General features: G+C 38.2%; 1 protein-coding gene across 1 annotated transcript in view; it reads left to right on the top strand.

The window, feature by feature from the left end:
- HAPLN1 (hyaluronan and proteoglycan link protein 1) overlaps window positions 1-16,094 on the top strand; it is a 75,654-nt gene extending 59,560 nt beyond the window's left edge. The window contains exons 3-5 of the mRNA XM_068980967.1: window positions 1,998-2,369; window positions 12,914-13,216; window positions 15,805-16,094. Of these exons, the coding sequence (XP_068837068.1) occupies window positions 1,998-2,369; window positions 12,914-13,216; window positions 15,805-16,094 (965 nt within the window). The remainder of the gene's footprint in view (window positions 1-1,997; window positions 2,370-12,913; window positions 13,217-15,804) is intronic.
- The last annotated feature ends 2,878 nt before the right edge of the window (window positions 16,095-18,972 follow it).

The following is an 18,972-nucleotide window of genomic DNA, read 5'->3' as shown; positions in this document are numbered from 1 at the left end:
TTCAACTTTTTGAAGGTCTTATATGGGCTTCCCTTGTGGCTCAGCTGGTAAAGAATCTACCTGCAATGTGGGAGACCTGGGTTCAACCCCTGGGTTGGGAAGATCTGGAGAAGGGAAAGGCTATCCACTCTGGTATTCTGGCCTGGAGAATTCCATGGACTGTATATTCCATGGGGTCAACAAAGAGTCGGACACGACTGAGCAACTTTGACTTTCACTTCACTTTCATGTCATGTCTCAAGTCCCATCATGGAAAGACCCAGCTCCAGGGGTCCTCCCAAGGTACTGGGTAGATCCATGTAGGGCCTCAGGCATTGCTAAGCAACTTACTAAACAGCACTTTTTCCTCCTCCCAGAAAGAAGACACTAGAAATATTTAAGTAGAACATGGGTGTGGTCATTGAGGACATTGCAGGGGGAGTATCATACATACAGTAGAGCTGAATAGATTTACCTGTTATGCCTTATGAATCTATGGGCCTAAATAAGAAGATGAAGAGAATCAAAGGCAATGCTTAATGAATTGGATTTTTTTAAGCTGGCTAATTAAGCTACTATCCTTTCATTTTTTAAAAACTATTCAAGGTAGGGCACTGATGGCTTTAAAAGCGGTTAAACTATTCTGTTTCTGAAGATTAGAGCTGACATAAATTAAATATACTTATTTTTTAATATTTTGATTGCTTTATAATAAAAATGGAACCAGTGTGTCCATTCTTGGACACTTTATTTTAAAATCTGAAAGTTACATATGCCATTAAATAACCAAGTTTTGAGGTCTGTCTGGAGATGACCGACTACTCTGCCTGATGACCTGTATACCATTAATGATTCATGACCAAGGCTGATTCAGAACCTCCAGCCTAGAGGAGGAAAGACTGCCTGAAAGGCAGCTTTGGCAGCCTTTGAAAGCTGTGTGTAGATGAGAGGGTATGTGCATCCAGGAGTTCTTGTAGCGCTTTCTCATTTTCAAAGCTTACACATTCTCAAGAGAGCTCATCAAGGTCAAAAGCACAATGAGCGAACCAGGGGGAACCCCAGAGAAAGCCAAGATCTGAAAATAACAGCTGGCTATCCAGAGCCTGGCAGCCCTGCTGACTTGGCAGGCTAGGAATATCGTGGTGCTCTTAGGAAGGCAATAAAGTCCTTGGAGGAAGGAAGCTAAAGGGCAAGTCAAGGCAGAAGTGAAGTGAGAAGATTCTGTAAACCAAGACACAGAAAAAGCAGAGGGACAGTAGAAGGAGATTTAAGGGAATAAAGAAACAAGTAACTATCTGGTTAATTAGAAAAGAAATATAACTTTGGATACACTTTTGCCATTCAAAGTTTGAGGAATATATTTCAAAATCTGGAGCTTTTTCAAAAACATTCACTAAAAATGCCTTTCTGAGGTCTAGCCTTTGTGTGAAAATAAAATACATACATGTTGCTTGAAATGCTCCAGAATGGCATATCACAGGTGTGTATCTGAAGGCAGAGATGGGAGAACATTCTAAGTTATTTGGCCAGAACAGTTCAATGAACATTAATCTGTTGCCATAAACTTTTCCCTAAATACAATACAGACTTATTGGATTAGAAAGTTCAGCTGAGGAAAGATCAATTTATCCAATTTGAATTTTGAGGTTTATATCAATGAAATAATTATGGCTCCCCATCACTTCTCTTTGTCTTATTTCTACATTTTTATATTTAAATATAGAAGAAAAATGGAATTTATGATGACATCCTCAAACTTCAGATGACCATAGAATCTTATAACCAGTATTTCTCATTGATTGTCATGTACAACTTTCCCTTTCTTCAGTGGCTTAAAAGACATGACTACCTTGTAGAACCCCACTGTGTAGTAGAGGTACCTTTCTCAGGTCACTGCTCAACAAGGCAGAGAAGCTTATCTTCAACGCTACTCTTTACCAGATACCCTGTATAGGTAGTATATTTCATATTATAAAAGTCTAAAAGCATATTTTTTCTCTTTTTTTTTTCAATTATAGCAGAAAATGGCCCCCGTCTAGTGGTGGAAGCAGAACAAGCCAAGGTGTTCTCACGTAGAGGTGGCAATGTTACACTGCCATGTAAATTTTACCGAGACCCTACAGCATTTGGCTCAGGAACCCACAAAATCCGGATCAAGTGGACCAAGCTAACTTCAGATTACCTCAAGGAAGTGGATGTCTTTGTTTCCATGGGATACCACAAGAAAACCTATGGAGGCTACCACGGTAGAGTGTTTCTGAAAGGAGGCAGCGATAATGATGCTTCTCTGGTGATCACAGACCTTACTCTAGAGGATTATGGGAGATATAAGTGTGAGGTGATTGAAGGATTAGAAGATGATACTGCTGTGGTAGCATTAGATTTACAAGGTAAGTATTGTGTTAAACTTAGGAATGATAATCAATCATTGCTTTTTTTTTCATGACAAGTAATGTCCAGTGGTTACCCCAGTGCTGATGTGAGAAACCAAAAGTCCATGTAAAGCATGTTTTTCTGTAATTTGCCGTCTGTCTACAAATCAAGCTTTCACATTTGAAATTTATACATAATGGTTATATGCAAAATTGAAGCTATTTGCAAGTAGAAGAAATGTGCAGTGTAACTGAATTAACAATATTCAGGAACTGCCTTGTGCCATTCAAAATGTAAACCTCATTACATAGTTATTAAGAAATGCAGAGTGGAGGCTTTTTATTATGCTTCTAAAATTGTCTCTGTTTCAATATAATGGCAAGTTTGTGAAGGACATCTGCTAACTAAAATAAATTTAGTTGTATTCTGTAAAATAACTGTGAAAACTTAATTTAACAAAAAGTAACCTCTAGATTTATTTAAATATTCTTGTAAAGAAGTAAATTTTTAAATGGTCCATAGTCTCCTAGATACTGAATAGCAAATGGTCAAGGCATTTTGGAGGGAGTTTTATTTCTAAATATGCAATACTTTCAGTAGGTTCAGCTTCCCTGGTGGCTCAGAGAGTAAAGAATCTGCCTGCAATGTGGGAGACCCAGGTTCGATCCCTGGGTAGGGAGAGCCCCTGGAGAAGGGAATGGCAGCCCACTCCGGTATTCTTGCCTGGAGAATCTCATGGACAGCGGAGTCTGGCAGGCTACAGTCCAAGGGGTCACCAAGAGTCAGGCACGACTAAGCAACTAACACTCTCAACACTCTCAGTAGGTTCAAAGACCAAAATGTATACAAAGCTAAACAATAAAGTGTGCCATCTTGCCTCTACCAAAGCCCTCTACACTTCTCCTTAGTTGATGATATATCTCTAGACACTCTTCATTCATAATCTGAGCATTTCTTTACATGAGAGAACAAATTTTGACTACATTAATGGAATAGTCCTTCCTTATGTAAACCATAGGTGTGTGTTTGCTCTAAGTTCCTTTACATTCTAGGACATATTTGTGGCTTTTGGAAAAATATCTATTTTGTCCACTAGCATACCACTGAAGATGTGACCTTCTGAAACCGATAGAGTACCATTACATGCGTACAGATTTATCAGCTTTGTGTGTCTGATACATTGCTTGATGTTGTAATGTGCATTTTTGTGACCTTTTCTTACTTGTAGTTCTTGGCACCTGATTGATTGCACGCCGCCTTATACTTAGAGTGTTTATTGATTCACTTTAATATCCATGAACACTGGCATTATTAAAGATGAAAGAAGCAGTTGGCTTAGAGAAGACAGTAATCATCAAATATTAATTGAGGGTCATTTTCTTTTATCAAAGGGGCATCAGGCAATGGAAACTCTAAGATGCTTATGTTAGTCCCAGCTTTGTCAGTATATGTTTTGTAACCAGATCAAGTTACTTATCCATATTGTACATTGGCTTCCAATCTATGAACAATAGCTTGAACTATATTATCAGTTGGTAGTTTTTCTTCTTAAAGTCCATGTTTATATACCGCAGTATTTCCTAAACTTAAGTAACTCATATGCCCATATTTGTTATCTCCTTATATTTACTTAAAAATAAATTTTAAATAAATAGAAAACAATATAACTTGCCAGAAATAGAAGGAAACCAGATAAATAAGTACAATGAATATAAGGTCTTTCTAAATTATAACTGTTTGATGATGGCTTTGAGTATAAAGCCTGCTGTCCCTTTGAAAAGAGATTTAGCACATTTTAGAGGATAATACACTTGATAGTCAAACTGAGACTGCCTTTAAGACATACTTAGATATGTTGAAGGGGAATTGTAAGAAGAGTAATTTTTCCTATACAAGCCCTGCACCTTCCCAAATCTCCATGTTTTCCATGTTTTCAGGATACTTCTTTACCATATAACTCATATGCATATGAGCTAAGTAAATGTGCCCAAGAAACCAATTTAACTGATAAATATTTTTTAAAGTGCTGTTTTTGTACCATGAGAAACAAAAAATTCTAAAACATAGTTCCTTTCATTCAACAATCTTACAGTCCATTAAAGATTCTAAGATACTTTCAAAAGTAAGAACTTTAAAATAAGGTGGAACTTGTTAAAGTAAGTAGGTACAAATTGCTCTAATCATATCCATATTTATTTTGCTCACTTTCAGTAATGCCCCTGGACAGCTGAAACTTAGGGAAAACTCCTTTCCAAAGGTAACATGGTTAGGAGTAAGAGCTAGGACTAGAATTTGATTTCAAGTGCCCTCAGTGAGGTCATTGTTTTTATCTGCTATGATCTGGGGGTTTGCAGTAAGGAGAAAGTTTCTGTTGCAGTAAAAGAGTAGAGGTTTCAGAAAGGCACTGGTGTTTGACAGCCTCAGTTCTTCTGAAGCTTTCTAAAGTTTTTTAAAGGCCCCAAAGTTATTTGGGAGATGATCAAGGGACTGTCTTTTAGTCATACTGCGTTAATTGGTATGTCTATTACAGCTGCTAAATCCCCTTCATTGCAGTGTTTTTCCATCTTCTTGTGTGCTATAGGAAGAGTAGAAACAGTCATTAACCAGAGGATCTGCCTTAAAGTGACTGACATTTCCACATTTAACATTATCTACATGAATCCATTTCTGAACAACTGGAGACAATGCAATCCTTTAAAAATAAGACCAAAGACCAATGCTACCCTGAGCCTTATCCCCTCCACCCCCAGCTATGATGTTCTCAGACGACAGATTTCTACTGTAACTCTAATCACATTTTTTTTGGTAAATATTTGCAAACTTGTCCAACTTCACTTTTCACCTGCTAAATGGAATATAATGGTCATCCGAGTTAAATTCACCCATTCCAGTCCATTTTAGTTCACTGATTCCTAAAGTGTCAAGGTTCACTCTTGCCATCTCCTGTTTGACCACTTCCAATTTACCTTGATTTGTGGACCTAAGATTCCAGGTTCCTATGTAATATTGTTCTTTACAGCATCGGACTTTACTTCTGTCATCAGTCATATCCACAACTGGGCATGGTTTTCATTTTGGCTCCATCTCTTCATTCTTTCTGGAGTTGTTTCTCCATTCTTCTCCAGAAGCATGTTGGGCACCTATTGAACCTGGGAAGTTCATCTTTCAGTGTCATATTTTTTGGCTTTTCATATTGTTCATGGGGTTCTCAAGACAAGAATACTGAAGTGGTTTGCCATTCCCTTCTCCAGTAAATAGTTTATAAGTGAGTGAATGTTTGATACAATGGGTTTATACTTTCAATACAAAAAAGTCTGCATGCAAAGGAAGGGCCATGCAATGGAAAGCTCTCTAAAGGAAGAGACACTTGATATGGACCATGAGAGGTGAACTTTGTACCTTCATAGCATAGAAAGCATGACAAAATGGGAAAGAGAACCTCACAGGTTGAAGGAGAAACTCTTCAAAGGCCAAAATGTGAGCAACAGATGCCACAGGTAGTTAGCATCCAGTTTGACTGATTTAAGGCTCAGCATGGCAATAGGGTGGGATAAATTTCTTTTTACTTTTCATTATCACCAATTTCAAATGTTTGAAAGAGGGGAAAGACTATGATGAAGAGTATAATGTTCTCTGTATATAATCATCCAGCTTCAAAAAGTGTCATCAGATAGCCAATCTGTAGCCTGCTATACCCACTGAATAATTTTCAAGAAAAATCCAGGGTATTATTTTATCTATATATTTCAACTTGAGATAAGACTTCATTTAAAAATAAAAATACAAAAATTTTAACGATAGCCACAGTGCCATCATAGAATAAAATCTGACGAATCGTGATTGCTAAGAACAGACACTATAAAGGACTTGACAATTTCCACCTCAGTTCAGTTCAGTCACTCCGTCATGTCCGACTCTTTGCGATCCCATGAATCACAGCACGCCAAGCTTCCCTGTCCATCACCAACTCCTGGAGTTCACTCAGACTCATGTCCATAGGGTCCGTGATGCCATCCAGCCATCTCATTCTCTGTCGTCCCCTTCTCCTCCTGCCCTCAATCCCTCCCAGCATCAGAGTCTTTTCCAATGAGTCAACTCTTCGCATCAGGTGGCCAAAGTACTGGAGTTTCAGCTTTAGCATCAGTCCTTCCAATGAACACCCAGGACTGATTTCCTTTAGAATGAACTGGTTGGATCTCCTTGAGTCCAAGGGACTCTCAAGAGTCTTCTCCAACACCACAGTTCAAAAGCATCAATTCTTCGGCACTCAGCTTTCTTCACAGTCCAACTCTCACATCCACACATGACCACTGGAAAAACCATAGCCTTGACTAGACGGACCTTTGTTGGCAAAGTAATGTCTCTGCTTTTGAATATGCTATCTATGTTGGTCATAACTTTCCTTCCAAGGAGTAAGCGTCTTTTAATTTCATGGCTGAAATCACCATCTGCAGTGATTTTGGAGCCCCCCAAAAAAATAAAGTCTGACACTGTTTCCACTGTTTCCCCATCTATTTCCCATGAAGTGATGGGACCAGATGCCATGATCTTTGTTTTCTGAATGTTGAGCTTTAAGCCAACTTTTTCACTCTCCTCTTTCACTTTCATCAAGAGGCTTTTTAGTTCCTCTTCACTTTCTGCCATAAGGGTGGTGTCATCTGCATATCTGAGATTATTGATATTTCTCCCAGCAATCTTGATTCCAGCTTGTGCTTCTTCCAGCCCAGCATTTCTCATGATGTACTCTGCATGTAAGTTAAATAAGCACGGTGACATTATACAGCCTTGATGTACTCCTTTTCCTATTTGGAACCAGTCTGTTGTTCCATGTTCAGTTCTAATTGTTGCTTCCTGACCTGCATATAGGTTTCTCAAGAGGCAGGTCAGGTGGTCTGGTATTCCCATCTCTTGAAGAATTTTCCACAGTTTATTGTGATCCACACAGTCAAAGGCTTTGGCATAGTCAATAAAGCAGAAATAGATGTTTTTCTGGAACTCTCTTCCTTTTTCCATGATCCAGCGGATGTTGGCAATTTAATCTCTGGTTCCTCTGCCTTTTCTAAAATCAGCTTGAACATCAGGAAGTTCACGGTTCACATATCACTGAAGCCTGGCTTGGAGAATTTTGAGCATTACTTTACTAGCATGAGATGAGTGCAATTGTGTGGTAGTTTGAGCATTCTTTGGCATTGCCTTTCTTTGGGACTGGAATGAAAACTGACCTTTTCCAGTCCTGTGGCCACTGCTGAGTTTTCCCAATTTGCTGGCATATTGAGTGCAGCACTTTCACAGCATCATCTTTAGTATTTGAAATAGCTCAACTGGAATTCCATCACCTCCACTAGCTTTGTTCGTAGTGATGCTTTCTAAGGCCCACTTGACTTCACATTCCAGGATGTCTGGCTCTAGATGAGTGATCACACCATTGTGATTATCTGGGTCTTGAAGATCTTTTTTGTACAGTTCTTCTGTGTGTTCTTGCCACCTCTTCTTAATATCATCTGCTTCTCTTAGGTCCATACCATTTCTGTCTCCTATCAAGCCCATCTTTGCATGAAATGTTCCCTTGGTATCTCTAATTTTCTTGAAGAGATCTCTAGTCTTTCCCATTCTGTTGTTTTCCTCTATTTCTTTGCATTGATCACTGAGGAAGGCTCTATCTCTCCTTGCTATTCTTTGGAACTCTGCATTCAGATGCTTATATCTTTCCTTTTCTCCTTTGCTTTTCACTTCTCTTCTTTTCACAGCTATTTGTAAGGCCTCCCTAGACAGCCATTTTGCTTTTTTGCATTTCTTTTCCATGGGGATGGTCTTGATCCCTGTCCCCTGTACAATGTCATGAACCTCCATCCATAGTTCATCAGGCACTCTATCTATCAGATCTAGGTCCTTAAATCTATTTCTCACTTCCACTGTATAATCATAAAGGATTTGATTTAGGTCATATCTCAATGGTCTAGTGGTTTTCCCTACTTTCTTCAATTTAAGTCTGAATTTGTCAATAAGGAGTTCATGATCTGAGCCACAGTCAGCTCCCAGTCTTGTTTTTGGTGACTGTATAGAGCTTCTCCATCTTTGGCTGCAAAGAATATAATCAATCTGATTTCAGAGTTGACCATCTGGTGATGTCCACATGCAGAGTCTTCTCTTGTGTTGTTGGAAGAGGGTGTTTGCTATGACCAGTGCATTTTCTTTGCAAAACTCTATTAGTCTTTGCCCTGCTTCATTCCACATTCCAAGGCCAAGTTTGCCTGTTACTCCAGGTGTTTCTTGACTTCCTACTTTTGCATTGCAGTGCCCTATAATGAAAAAGACATCTTTTTTGGGTGTTAGTTTTAGAAGGTCTTGTAGGTCTTCATAGGACGTTCAACTTTAGCTTCTTCAGCGTTACTGGTTGGGGCATAGGCTTGGATTACTGTGATATAGAATGGTTTGCCTTGAAAACAGAGTTCATTCTGTCATTTTTGAGATTGCATCCAAGTACTGCATTTCGGACTCTTTTGTTGACCAGATGGCTACTCCATTTCTTCTAAGGGATTCCTGCCCACAGTAGTAGATATAATGGTTATCTGAGTCTTGGATAAATGCTCACAGTGCAGCAATTATATACATAAGAATTGGAAGGCTATGGTAAACCACATGCAGCAGAAGAGATACCTTGTGGTAATCATTTCTAGCTCTTATTCCAGGTTCTGACCTTTTTTCACTATCAATTACATGCTTACATAGGGTCATCACGCAGTCAGGCAAGTTCTGCTTATGTTCCTTGTCAATGTTCTAACATGCATAAATAAGACCAAGGAAGTGTATCATTTTAAATGTCATAATTAAGCTGCCTTTCCAACTGTAATTGTACAATGTCTTTAATCATATTGGCCCTTAATACCAGATTAAATGCTATGTCGTTCAAAGACTTTTCCCAATTAGAAAAAAAATCGTTCTACTTCAAGATGCCAAAATTGTATGGTTTGTGTTTATAAGATTCTCTTCTGTCTTGGTGGAGAAGGCAATGGCAACCCACTCCAGTATTCTTGCCTGGAGAATCCCAGGGATGGGAGAGCCTGGTGGGCTGCCATCTATGGGGTCGCACAGAGTCGAACATGACTGAAGCAACTTAGCAGCAGCAGCAGCATTCTGTCTTGGAGTCGTATTTTTATGTGTGTGTGTGTGTATACACACATACAATCACAGACTTTTTGCAGAAAGACACCATACCCCAAACTCAAGGTATCCTAGAGTACTCAGTATAATGCCTGCTCTTAGTTGTATTTTAAAGTCTGTTTTTCAAATCACACTGATTTTTTTTTAAAGTAAACCCTTTTGAAAAACTGACCTACATATGAGTTGGAATTAGCTGTGGAAGCATAATTTTTTTCATGTAGAATCTTGGATAGGGTAAAGCCCTCTGATTACTACCAAATTACCCACACTGCTAGAAACAACATCCAGAAAGAGATAAGCCTTATATAACAAGGAGAGTGTCCCCAGAAATTCATGAGTAGCTTGGCTTACAGAATTCATTTGAGCAATAGATAAATATATAGATAATGATATGAAAAACATGATATTTGTACTTCCAATCTTCCACTGTATTATTGGTCTTCCACTGATGAAAATGGGGCCAATTCACAAAAATATGATCTGAGAACTTTTAGAAATAGAAAGCTAATTTCATATATGTATGTAACACTGAAAGGCATTCTGAGAGATACTGTGGAAAGTAGAAGTGTTCTGCATGGCCTCTACCTTTTTATTGTTAAAAATATTTACTTTATGGAGTTACTGAAATTTCCTTTAGCTTTACTATGCACCATGGCATGAAAATCTTTCACATACCCAACAAATTGATATTTGCCAACAACTAAGATGAACTGGACTGTGCAATTATAAGTCTTAAAGAATGTGCTTTTTTTTTTTTTAATTTTAAAATCTTTAATTCTTACATCATGTGTTCCCAAACATGAATCCCCCCTCCCACCTCCCTCCCCATAACATCTCTGTGGGTCATTTCAATTCACTAAACTACTCACATCACTTGATATTATCCTTTTCCATGTGATGGATATTTCTTTTTAATCCCCTTTGTAGTAATGCATACCAGCCTTTCAGGGAAAAGTAAAGAGCTTTTGATTATATTTTGACATATAAGTATAAAATAATCATACTTGGAAAATAATCATATACCCTTCTTTCTCACTCATGAAAGTTTAACTTTTCTTATTTTTGTAATGCTGGATGAAAGTAATCACCATTGGCTCCATAATTCAACTGTAGGAATTTCACATTTTTCCACAGAGCCAAGAAAGTTTCTGCAGTTATAGTCTTAGATGTTGAAATCTTAACTAGCTGGAAGTAAAACGAGTAAATAAATAAATACTAACAAACATGTTCCAGAAATGCCCCCACTTGTACAAAACATCTGATTGTTGAAATGTGTACAATAAAGTGAAACTTTTAAAATGTTGGTGAGGATGTGGAAATTGACCTTGATTTACTTGGAATTTGTTCTTTCTAGCATCAAACATTGATTAAAATCTGCTAAGTAAATTTTTTGAGTTACAGTAAGTTGACCATTTACTCTCACCATTGAAAAAAGGTGAAATTTTAATATAGGGTTACACTTTGACTTTGAGAAATGATTGCATAAAATTATGTTAAATGTAAAAGGAACTCAAAAATATATTACACTGTTTTTGGAACTAAATCAAACATAATTCAATGGTTAATCAAGGACAAATGACTAAAGAAAAAATTTCCACAATGCCTATGGGAGTTCACCAAATCAGTCTGGTGAATTAAAACTTGAGAGGTTGCCTAGGTCTTTAAAACTATTACAAATTAAAATAGCCTGCTTTCTCCACTGTTACCGTCTCAAGCTATTTGGGAAATGGAATTCAACCTAAATGGTTGAATCTAGGTTTGTATAGGTTGAGATTTTCTCTCACTTAAGGTCTAGCTGCCAAGGAAAGCTCTCCTGGAAAAATGAAATGTTTTCCTTTCCATTGGCATTCCTGGGCATGCTGAGAAAAGGATGCAAAGCGTGAGGAGACTGGGAACACTAAAGCGTCTCCTTCTCAGTGTTGTCTGGGCTCTTAGTTGGATGCCGGGGCACAGCCCTTCTTAGAAGGAGTCACCTCCAGGCTTTCCCCACCCCCATCCCCCCAGCTCTACAGGGGGCAGAGGCAACCAAGAGAGTCTTTTCCTTCTTACTTTTTGGCTTCAAGTCAGTTTACAGATCTCTCAGCCAAGAACCTGAGAAGGCAGGATGAGATCAGGAAGCCTTCCTGGATCTCTGCCTCTAGTGGATGGTGCCAGCTGGACTGCCCTGCAGGGACAAATGTGTCCTCCAGAGGCCTTCAGTGGACATGACTTGATTTAGGCTCTTGAAATTTCTTCCTGTAGAATATTCCAGGACAATTGATAAAAGAGAACATTTCCTGTGCAACTGGTTACACTATTAGTAGATTGTGCATCATCTTGCACAGGGTCTGCAGTCTCGTAAAATAGCACATTTGGTATAATCCACCAAATTACTATGTGAGTCAGACATTTTTTTACATTCCATATGCTAAAATATGAATTATTACTCATTATAATAAAAAAATTAAAGGCAAAATTAATTTTCTTTTAGCAACCATGGAGGAGACATTTTGACTCAGTGGTCCTTCATAAAGTCCAACAAATGATACAACTTTGCATTTTTATGATGCAACCCTTATTCTTTAAAGAAACTGTGCAGAAAGTTGTGAGACAGCTCAATCACCTCCCGTAATAATCTGATTTGAACCAACCTAAAGAAATGCTTTGGAAAACTGTTGCATATTCCCAGGCAAAGTCAAGGGCCAAATCTTCACCAAGTGCTACATTTACTAAGGGTTTTTGTCCTCTAAAATATTTAATTCTTTGGCAGATGTCTATTTTGTACCTACCTTGTATAGGACAAGCTTCTAAAGGCTTTTGCTTTCTATTTGCAATATCAATGTTTAGAAAAGCTTAGTTTCAGTTTGCAATGCATGAATACAGAAGCTGAAAAAATAGTAATAGAAATATTTTAAAATGAAAGCTCTTATTTTGTTGTATTGTTCAAGGAGAGAAAAAAATAAGATTAAGTTAAGCTACAGTAAAAGCTGAGACAAATGAATAAGAGAGCCAGGTTGCTTTTTATGGAAGTGCCTCACTGTAAAAAATTACCCTATTAATATGAAATAAGACTTCTTAGTTAGGTTTTTGTTAGATATGCAAAAGGTAAGTTCACCGGGAGGGCAACTTGAAAACTATAATTTGCAGATGAATCATTTCAGAAAGGAGAATTATGAGGCTTGAGTTGAATGCTTAGCAAAACAGGTAAATCACTGAAGTTACCAGACCAAATAGCTCATTGTGAAATGCTCAGAGCTGAGAGTCTATTTGAAGGGAAATGGGACCATTAGAAAACACTGCAAACTGAACAAAAAGCTGCTATTTCATATGATGGTGATTCTGTTTTCCCCACCCAAGTGGGATTTGCTTATAGTTCTTACTATTGTGCCACTAACAAGTCCTTGCTTTCTCCTTTGGACAGGTGTAGTGTTCCCTTATTTTCCAAGATTGGGGCGCTACAATCTCAATTTTCATGAGGCACAGCAGGCTTGTCTGGACCAGGATGCTGTGATTGCCTCCTTTGATCAGCTGTATGATGCCTGGCGGAGTGGGCTGGACTGGTGCAACGCTGGCTGGCTCAGTGATGGGTCTGTGCAATATCCCATCACAAAACCCAGAGAACCCTGTGGAGGCCAGAACACAGTGCCTGGCGTCAGGAACTACGGGTTTTGGGACAAAGATAAAAGCAGATATGATGTCTTCTGTTTTACATCCAATTTCAATGGTAAGATGTTAACCATACTACCTTGTTTGCTATCCCAGAGACCAATACATACTATGATATGACATTAAAATTTTAATCTTATCTACTTAAAAAAAGAAAAATCTTTGAAGTATTGCTTCATATAAAAGAAGCTCTGTAATATCATAATTTTTAAAAATCCACACAGATACCAAGCACAAGTACATATTTCCATGATTATTTGGTTTTATTGCATCCAACTGTTGCTGTAAAATAGTTTGTCATGTTTTATGGAGTCTTTTTCTTACTGTCAAAGATGCTGCTGCCACTGTGTGCCCTCCATAGGATATAGATCTCTCCACTGAAGTAAGGATGGCATCAGTGTCATGCTCTTCTTTAAATTACAGTGTCAATTTATTCATAGATCATCAGCAAAGCTTAGGATAGAGAGCTTGGATAAAGAGAGAGCTCTGATAAAGAGAGAGCTCTGATTTAGAGAACTTTGCAAGAAAATTAAGTAGAAATAACACTGGAGGCAAAAGCAGAAGTGAGAGATCCAGGTTGCATCGGTACTGATGACTGATCAGCTGAATTCAGCACAACTCCCAACCCTATCTTGCTTCTTCCAGAACCAGTGATGTGACAGTGGGGCCTAGTGCAAAATGAAAATGTGGGTTCCTTGTTAAAAAAAAAAAAATTATTAAAAATCTTAAGATGACACAGCAGAACATTCAATCAAGCATGAGGCCCAATGTAATTGTGCAGGTTGCAAACCCATGAGGCTGGCCCAGGTCCCATTATTTTACATTTTAGTTGCCTGTTGATATGCTATGGGGAACACAGAAAGGAATCAGGGATCAACAAAAGGTCAGACAGTAAATATGTTTGGCTTTGTGGGCCATATGCTCTCTGTTCCAACTACTTCATGTAGCTTTGTATGCTGCTGCTAAGTTGCTTCAGTCATGTCCGACTCTGTGCGACCCCATAGACAACAGCCCACCAGGCTCCCCCGTCCCTGGGATTCTCCAGGCAAGAACACAGGAGTGGGTTACCATTTCCTTCTCCAATGCATGAAAGTGAAAAGTAAAAGTGAAGTCACTCAGTCGTGTCCGACTCTTAGCAACCCCATGGACTGCAGCCTACCAGGGTCCTCCACCCATGGGATCTTCCAGGCAAGAGTAGTTTTGTGTACTACAACACAAAAGCCACCACGAACAATCTTAAACAGATGGCTGTGGCTGTGTTCTAATAAAACCTCATTGGACTCATGTGCTATAGTTTGCCAGCCTCGGGTACAGGTAATTGAGCTAACCCTCTATTAATGCTCCCATGACCACTACCCATTCTCCAAATTATACCCTTTTAGTCTAGGAAGAACTGACAAGCACTAATTTAGACTTCAATAATCTATATTTGAAGAGAGGCAGGAGGGTATCAGGGCTTCCTTGATACTTCAGTTGGTAAAGAATCCACCTGCAGTGCAGGAGACCCTGGTTCGATTCCTGGGTCGGGAAGATCCACTGGAGAAGGGATAGGCTACCCACTCCAGTGTTCTTGGGCTTCCCTTCTGGCTCAGCTGGTAAAAAATCTGCTGCAATGTGGGAGACCTGGGTTTGATCGCTGGGTTGGGAAGATCCCCTGGAGAAGGGAAAGGCTACCCACTCCAGTATTCTGTATAGTCCCATGGGCTCCCAAAGAGTTGGACACGACTGAGCGACTTTCACTTTTCAGGAGGGTATCACATGACAATGTGTAACCTGGTAAGAGTCTGATCCTATTCTACCTGAAACTAAAAGTCTGAGAAAATCTTGCACTGGTAGGTGCCTGTGACTTTAGTTAGTCGGTGTCATGTTTTATACTTTTTGTGCATATTTAGTACAAATTGAAGGAATCTCGGTAATGAACACTACTGAGGTAAGTGGTTGAGGCTAACTCGCTCTTTTTTGTGAAATCAAGAAATGGTTAGGTGTCAGAGCTCCCTCCCACAGAGGGAAGTTGGAAAAAACAACTTACTCCTTTCCTCTCTGCTAGTGAGTGAACAGACTGGGTTCACATTCTAAGTCCGCACTATTTATGGCAAGTGACTTCCTGTATGTTTTGCATTTTCATACTGTAGTCTTTGAATAAGAATAATGCCTTATTGATACCTGTAATGAAAAGGACTTGAGGGCTTTTGATTTTTTTTAAATGGACTTTTCTGTCAGGAATGTTTTTTGATCCTTTCACATTCAAATTTTGGCTCTCCAGAAACTTGTGCTGGGCTTCAGTCTTGCTACAGCTAGAATTTAAATAGCTCTTGCTTTTAACATGGAATTCTGTCTTCTCTAATGCCACAGAAGGGCCCTTTTAGCCACTAATTGGCTAACAGAGGCTGCATCTGTCATTTCCCTTTTCTTTTTCACCACTCTAAAAGGGCATGTCTGAACACACATTAAGGGGCAAGGAAAAAACTAATTTAATGGAGAGAGATCTAGGGTTACTGCCTTTAACTGACTAGCCTGTTTCAGAACCTCTACAGACACTGCTCTATATACCCCTGCATTGAGAATCACTTCCATCTGGGGCCCTTCCCATCTCTCTTGGGCTAAGCTCCAGACAGGCCCACTGACCCTCTTTCCTTCTCTCTGCAGGCCGATTTTACTACCTGATCCACCCCACCAAGCTGACCTACGACGAAGCGGTGCAGGCTTGTCTCAATGATGGTGCTCAGATTGCTAAAGTGGGCCAGATATTCGCTGCCTGGAAACTTCTGGGATATGACCGTTGCGATGCAGGCTGGTTGGCGGACGGCAGTGTCCGCTACCCCATCTCTAGGCCAAGAAGGCGCTGCAGTCCTAGCGAGGCTGCGGTGCGCTTCGTGGGTTTCCCAGATAAAAAGCATAAGCTGTATGGTGTCTACTGCTTCAGAGCATACAACTGAGCGTGACCCTAAAGCACGTCAGTTTGAAAGTCATTAAGAACATGTGAAATGAAAGGTTTTTTGGTTTTTTTTTCCAATATGAACTCATGCAAGTTACCAAAACTGTGATAACCCTTTTTTACTTACTGTAAAAAGTCATTTTCATAAAGACCAATTCATTAATTTGTTTTTGTAAAGCTATTATCATTCAATATATATTATAAATTAATATAATTTTAAGGGAAGCACTACATATGGAGGTTTTAGAGCCAAACTGTTTAGGCTACATCATCCCAATGAAGTATCCTTTCATGATCGGGGCATGCAATAGCTTGAGGATTGCTAGGATTAAACTAAGGAAAGTAAAGCTACTCAGAGCAGCAGCTGCCACAAGCACAAATTTTACACGTTTGTACAATTTTGAAATGCACTACAATAAACAGATTAGAGACAACAGATTTGAAATATAGGCTTCTTTACATAAACTGAGGTTCTGAGAGGTTGCACAACACTTAGTTTCACAAGGGAACAATCTACACTTTTCTAAAATATTTCAAAGCTCCAATAGTCAGAATATTTTACTCTTTAAAATCCTGCCTTTCTGACCAAAAAAAAAAAAAAAAAAGCAGATGGACTCCAATGTATGACAAGCACAGTTAAAACCCCTTAAGACCCCCATTTGTATGAAGTATGAAACTAAGATAAGCAGATCATATTTAACCAATGAGAGATTCCTACCTTCTTCTAATTAAAATTATACATGCCTGAGAAGAACTGTTTTCTTTTGAGTAGCTTTACTGAATTATATTTAAATTCTAAGGGCCGTTTGCTAAGCAGCATTTAGCATCTACTCAGGGCAGTTATATAGATAAACTGCTGGACAGAAAAATTGTAAAATTTAGCAGCTTGATTTTATGTTAGCCTATGAAGTGATATTGTCCTATAAAATTAACTTTAAAATATTTAATATTTCCTTCTTATTTACATGACATGACAAAAATTTAAATCATAGAAGGAATAAATAACTATACTTGCCTAACCAAGAAATAAGAACCCAACTTTCAGAATTCTTATTATTCCTATTTGTATATAGACTAGGAAGTCCAACTGGTGCCTGTGTTTGGGTGGAAAAGTCAACAAAGTAGTTTTAACCTTTCTCCATATAGAAAATGTGAACAGTGATGGACGTCACTTTCTTGCTGATCATCATCAGGCGTAAATGAAATGCTGAAGCTGTCAAAGAGTTTACACTAAAATCTTCAGGGTTTTATATGAAAGGGTAAGACCAGCTTCAAAAAACAACTTTCCCCATTAGCAGCTCCAATCTTAAATAAAGCTCGGTTTTCCTATATTTTTATGAGTGTTGAAACCCCACAGGGACCAATATTTGTATTCAAATTACATTTCATGGTTTCCCATTGTTTCACAATGAGTTCTAATAAATGGGATTTAGTATAATAATCCAAGTATGACATAGCTGATATGCTTTCATGAATGTTTTTATGTAGATTTTCCTCCCATGAACATGAGTAAATAAATCTGTTTCCTGAATTGATTGTGGTTGCCTTCAAAGCTCTGTAATAATTCTAATAAATTTACTCTATAAATGTAGAGTTATGTGTGTGGAAGGTATAGGACAATTGGAAGTCCATGAAACCATAACTATACTCATATATTTTCTAGGCAGAATATTGTAAATAAAAGTAGATTATTTCTTCTGTCAAAAGCATATCTGGAAATTTTCAGATGCTTTACTATTAAAAGATGAGAATGTATGCATGCACATTTTTACAGTAGGTTGGATATGCAAATTATACAAAAATATAAATCCAAAGAGATTGTGTAGTTTAACTCAAACACTGCTGATACAAATAGAATTCAAACTTCTAAATTAAAAATACCTGAATGGTCTAAGATAATATGAATATATTATTTAAAGAGGGACTATCTCCAAAACAGTGACTCTAGTACCTCAAAAGTGGGTTCAGCTCACTGGAGGAAATCCATACTTGAATGATTATTACTCGCATTACAAGAATATTATTGGAAGTACAAGTGGAAAGGAATTTCTATTGAAGCAGATATACAAATTTCAGTTATTGCTGCAAAACTCTACCTTTATAATATTAAGCATAGTAACATTTCTTAACTTTTGAATACTTACTAGTATAGGAATTGGTGCTGATAAAAATCTTTGGAGTGACTGTTAGCTGACTAAAGTCTATACTGACTGCACACCATTTTTCTATGCTTGGGGAAAAAAAAAAATCTTAACAGAATGAATACTGCTGGGCAGAATTTTTATCCTCTGACTTCTCCCAAAGGATCAGAATTCCCATACCCTTTAGGACTCCTCCTTGATAAGAGTTTCTTTTTAATGTTCTTATTTTTCCATTTTCACCAAATATCTATTTTCCTATTTCATTCCTCAAGATATTTCACTGAGAGTGTTTGAAAAAAAAAAGGTTATACTAACACAGTTCCTAATGGAAAGTTGGTACAACACTGGCTAACACTGGCTAATTCAACAATTGCTACTCAGACTTGGGTACTAAGAACAACAGAGGGATGAGATGGGAGTCTGGTTAGGAAATCTTGCTTTGATCATTTCGTTTATAATTAACACTTGGCCCATTTAAGGAACAAAGTATATCTGCATATTTCACTGACAAGCCTACATTTGAAAAAATAGACAAGAAGAAATGATACCTATAAAAGGCAGTATAAGAATGAAAACAAGTTAGTTACATTAACACTGGAAGCCATCTTTTACCAACTGCTGCCATGTTTTATCACAGTAATTTCTAGTCAACTATGGTATTTGTAAATTTAAACTTTCTTTCATAGAAAGGGGGCCGGTACCTGTTAAAGTTTTATTTTATGCAATAATATAGTCGCT

This window comes from Capricornis sumatraensis, chromosome 9, assembly GCF_032405125.1.
Source record: "Capricornis sumatraensis isolate serow.1 chromosome 9, serow.2, whole genome shotgun sequence".
Taxonomy (NCBI): Eukaryota; Metazoa; Chordata; class Mammalia; order Artiodactyla; family Bovidae; genus Capricornis; species Capricornis sumatraensis.
The sequence above is the reverse complement of the archived record's forward strand: the minus strand, read 5'-3'. Positions and strand labels throughout refer to the sequence as shown.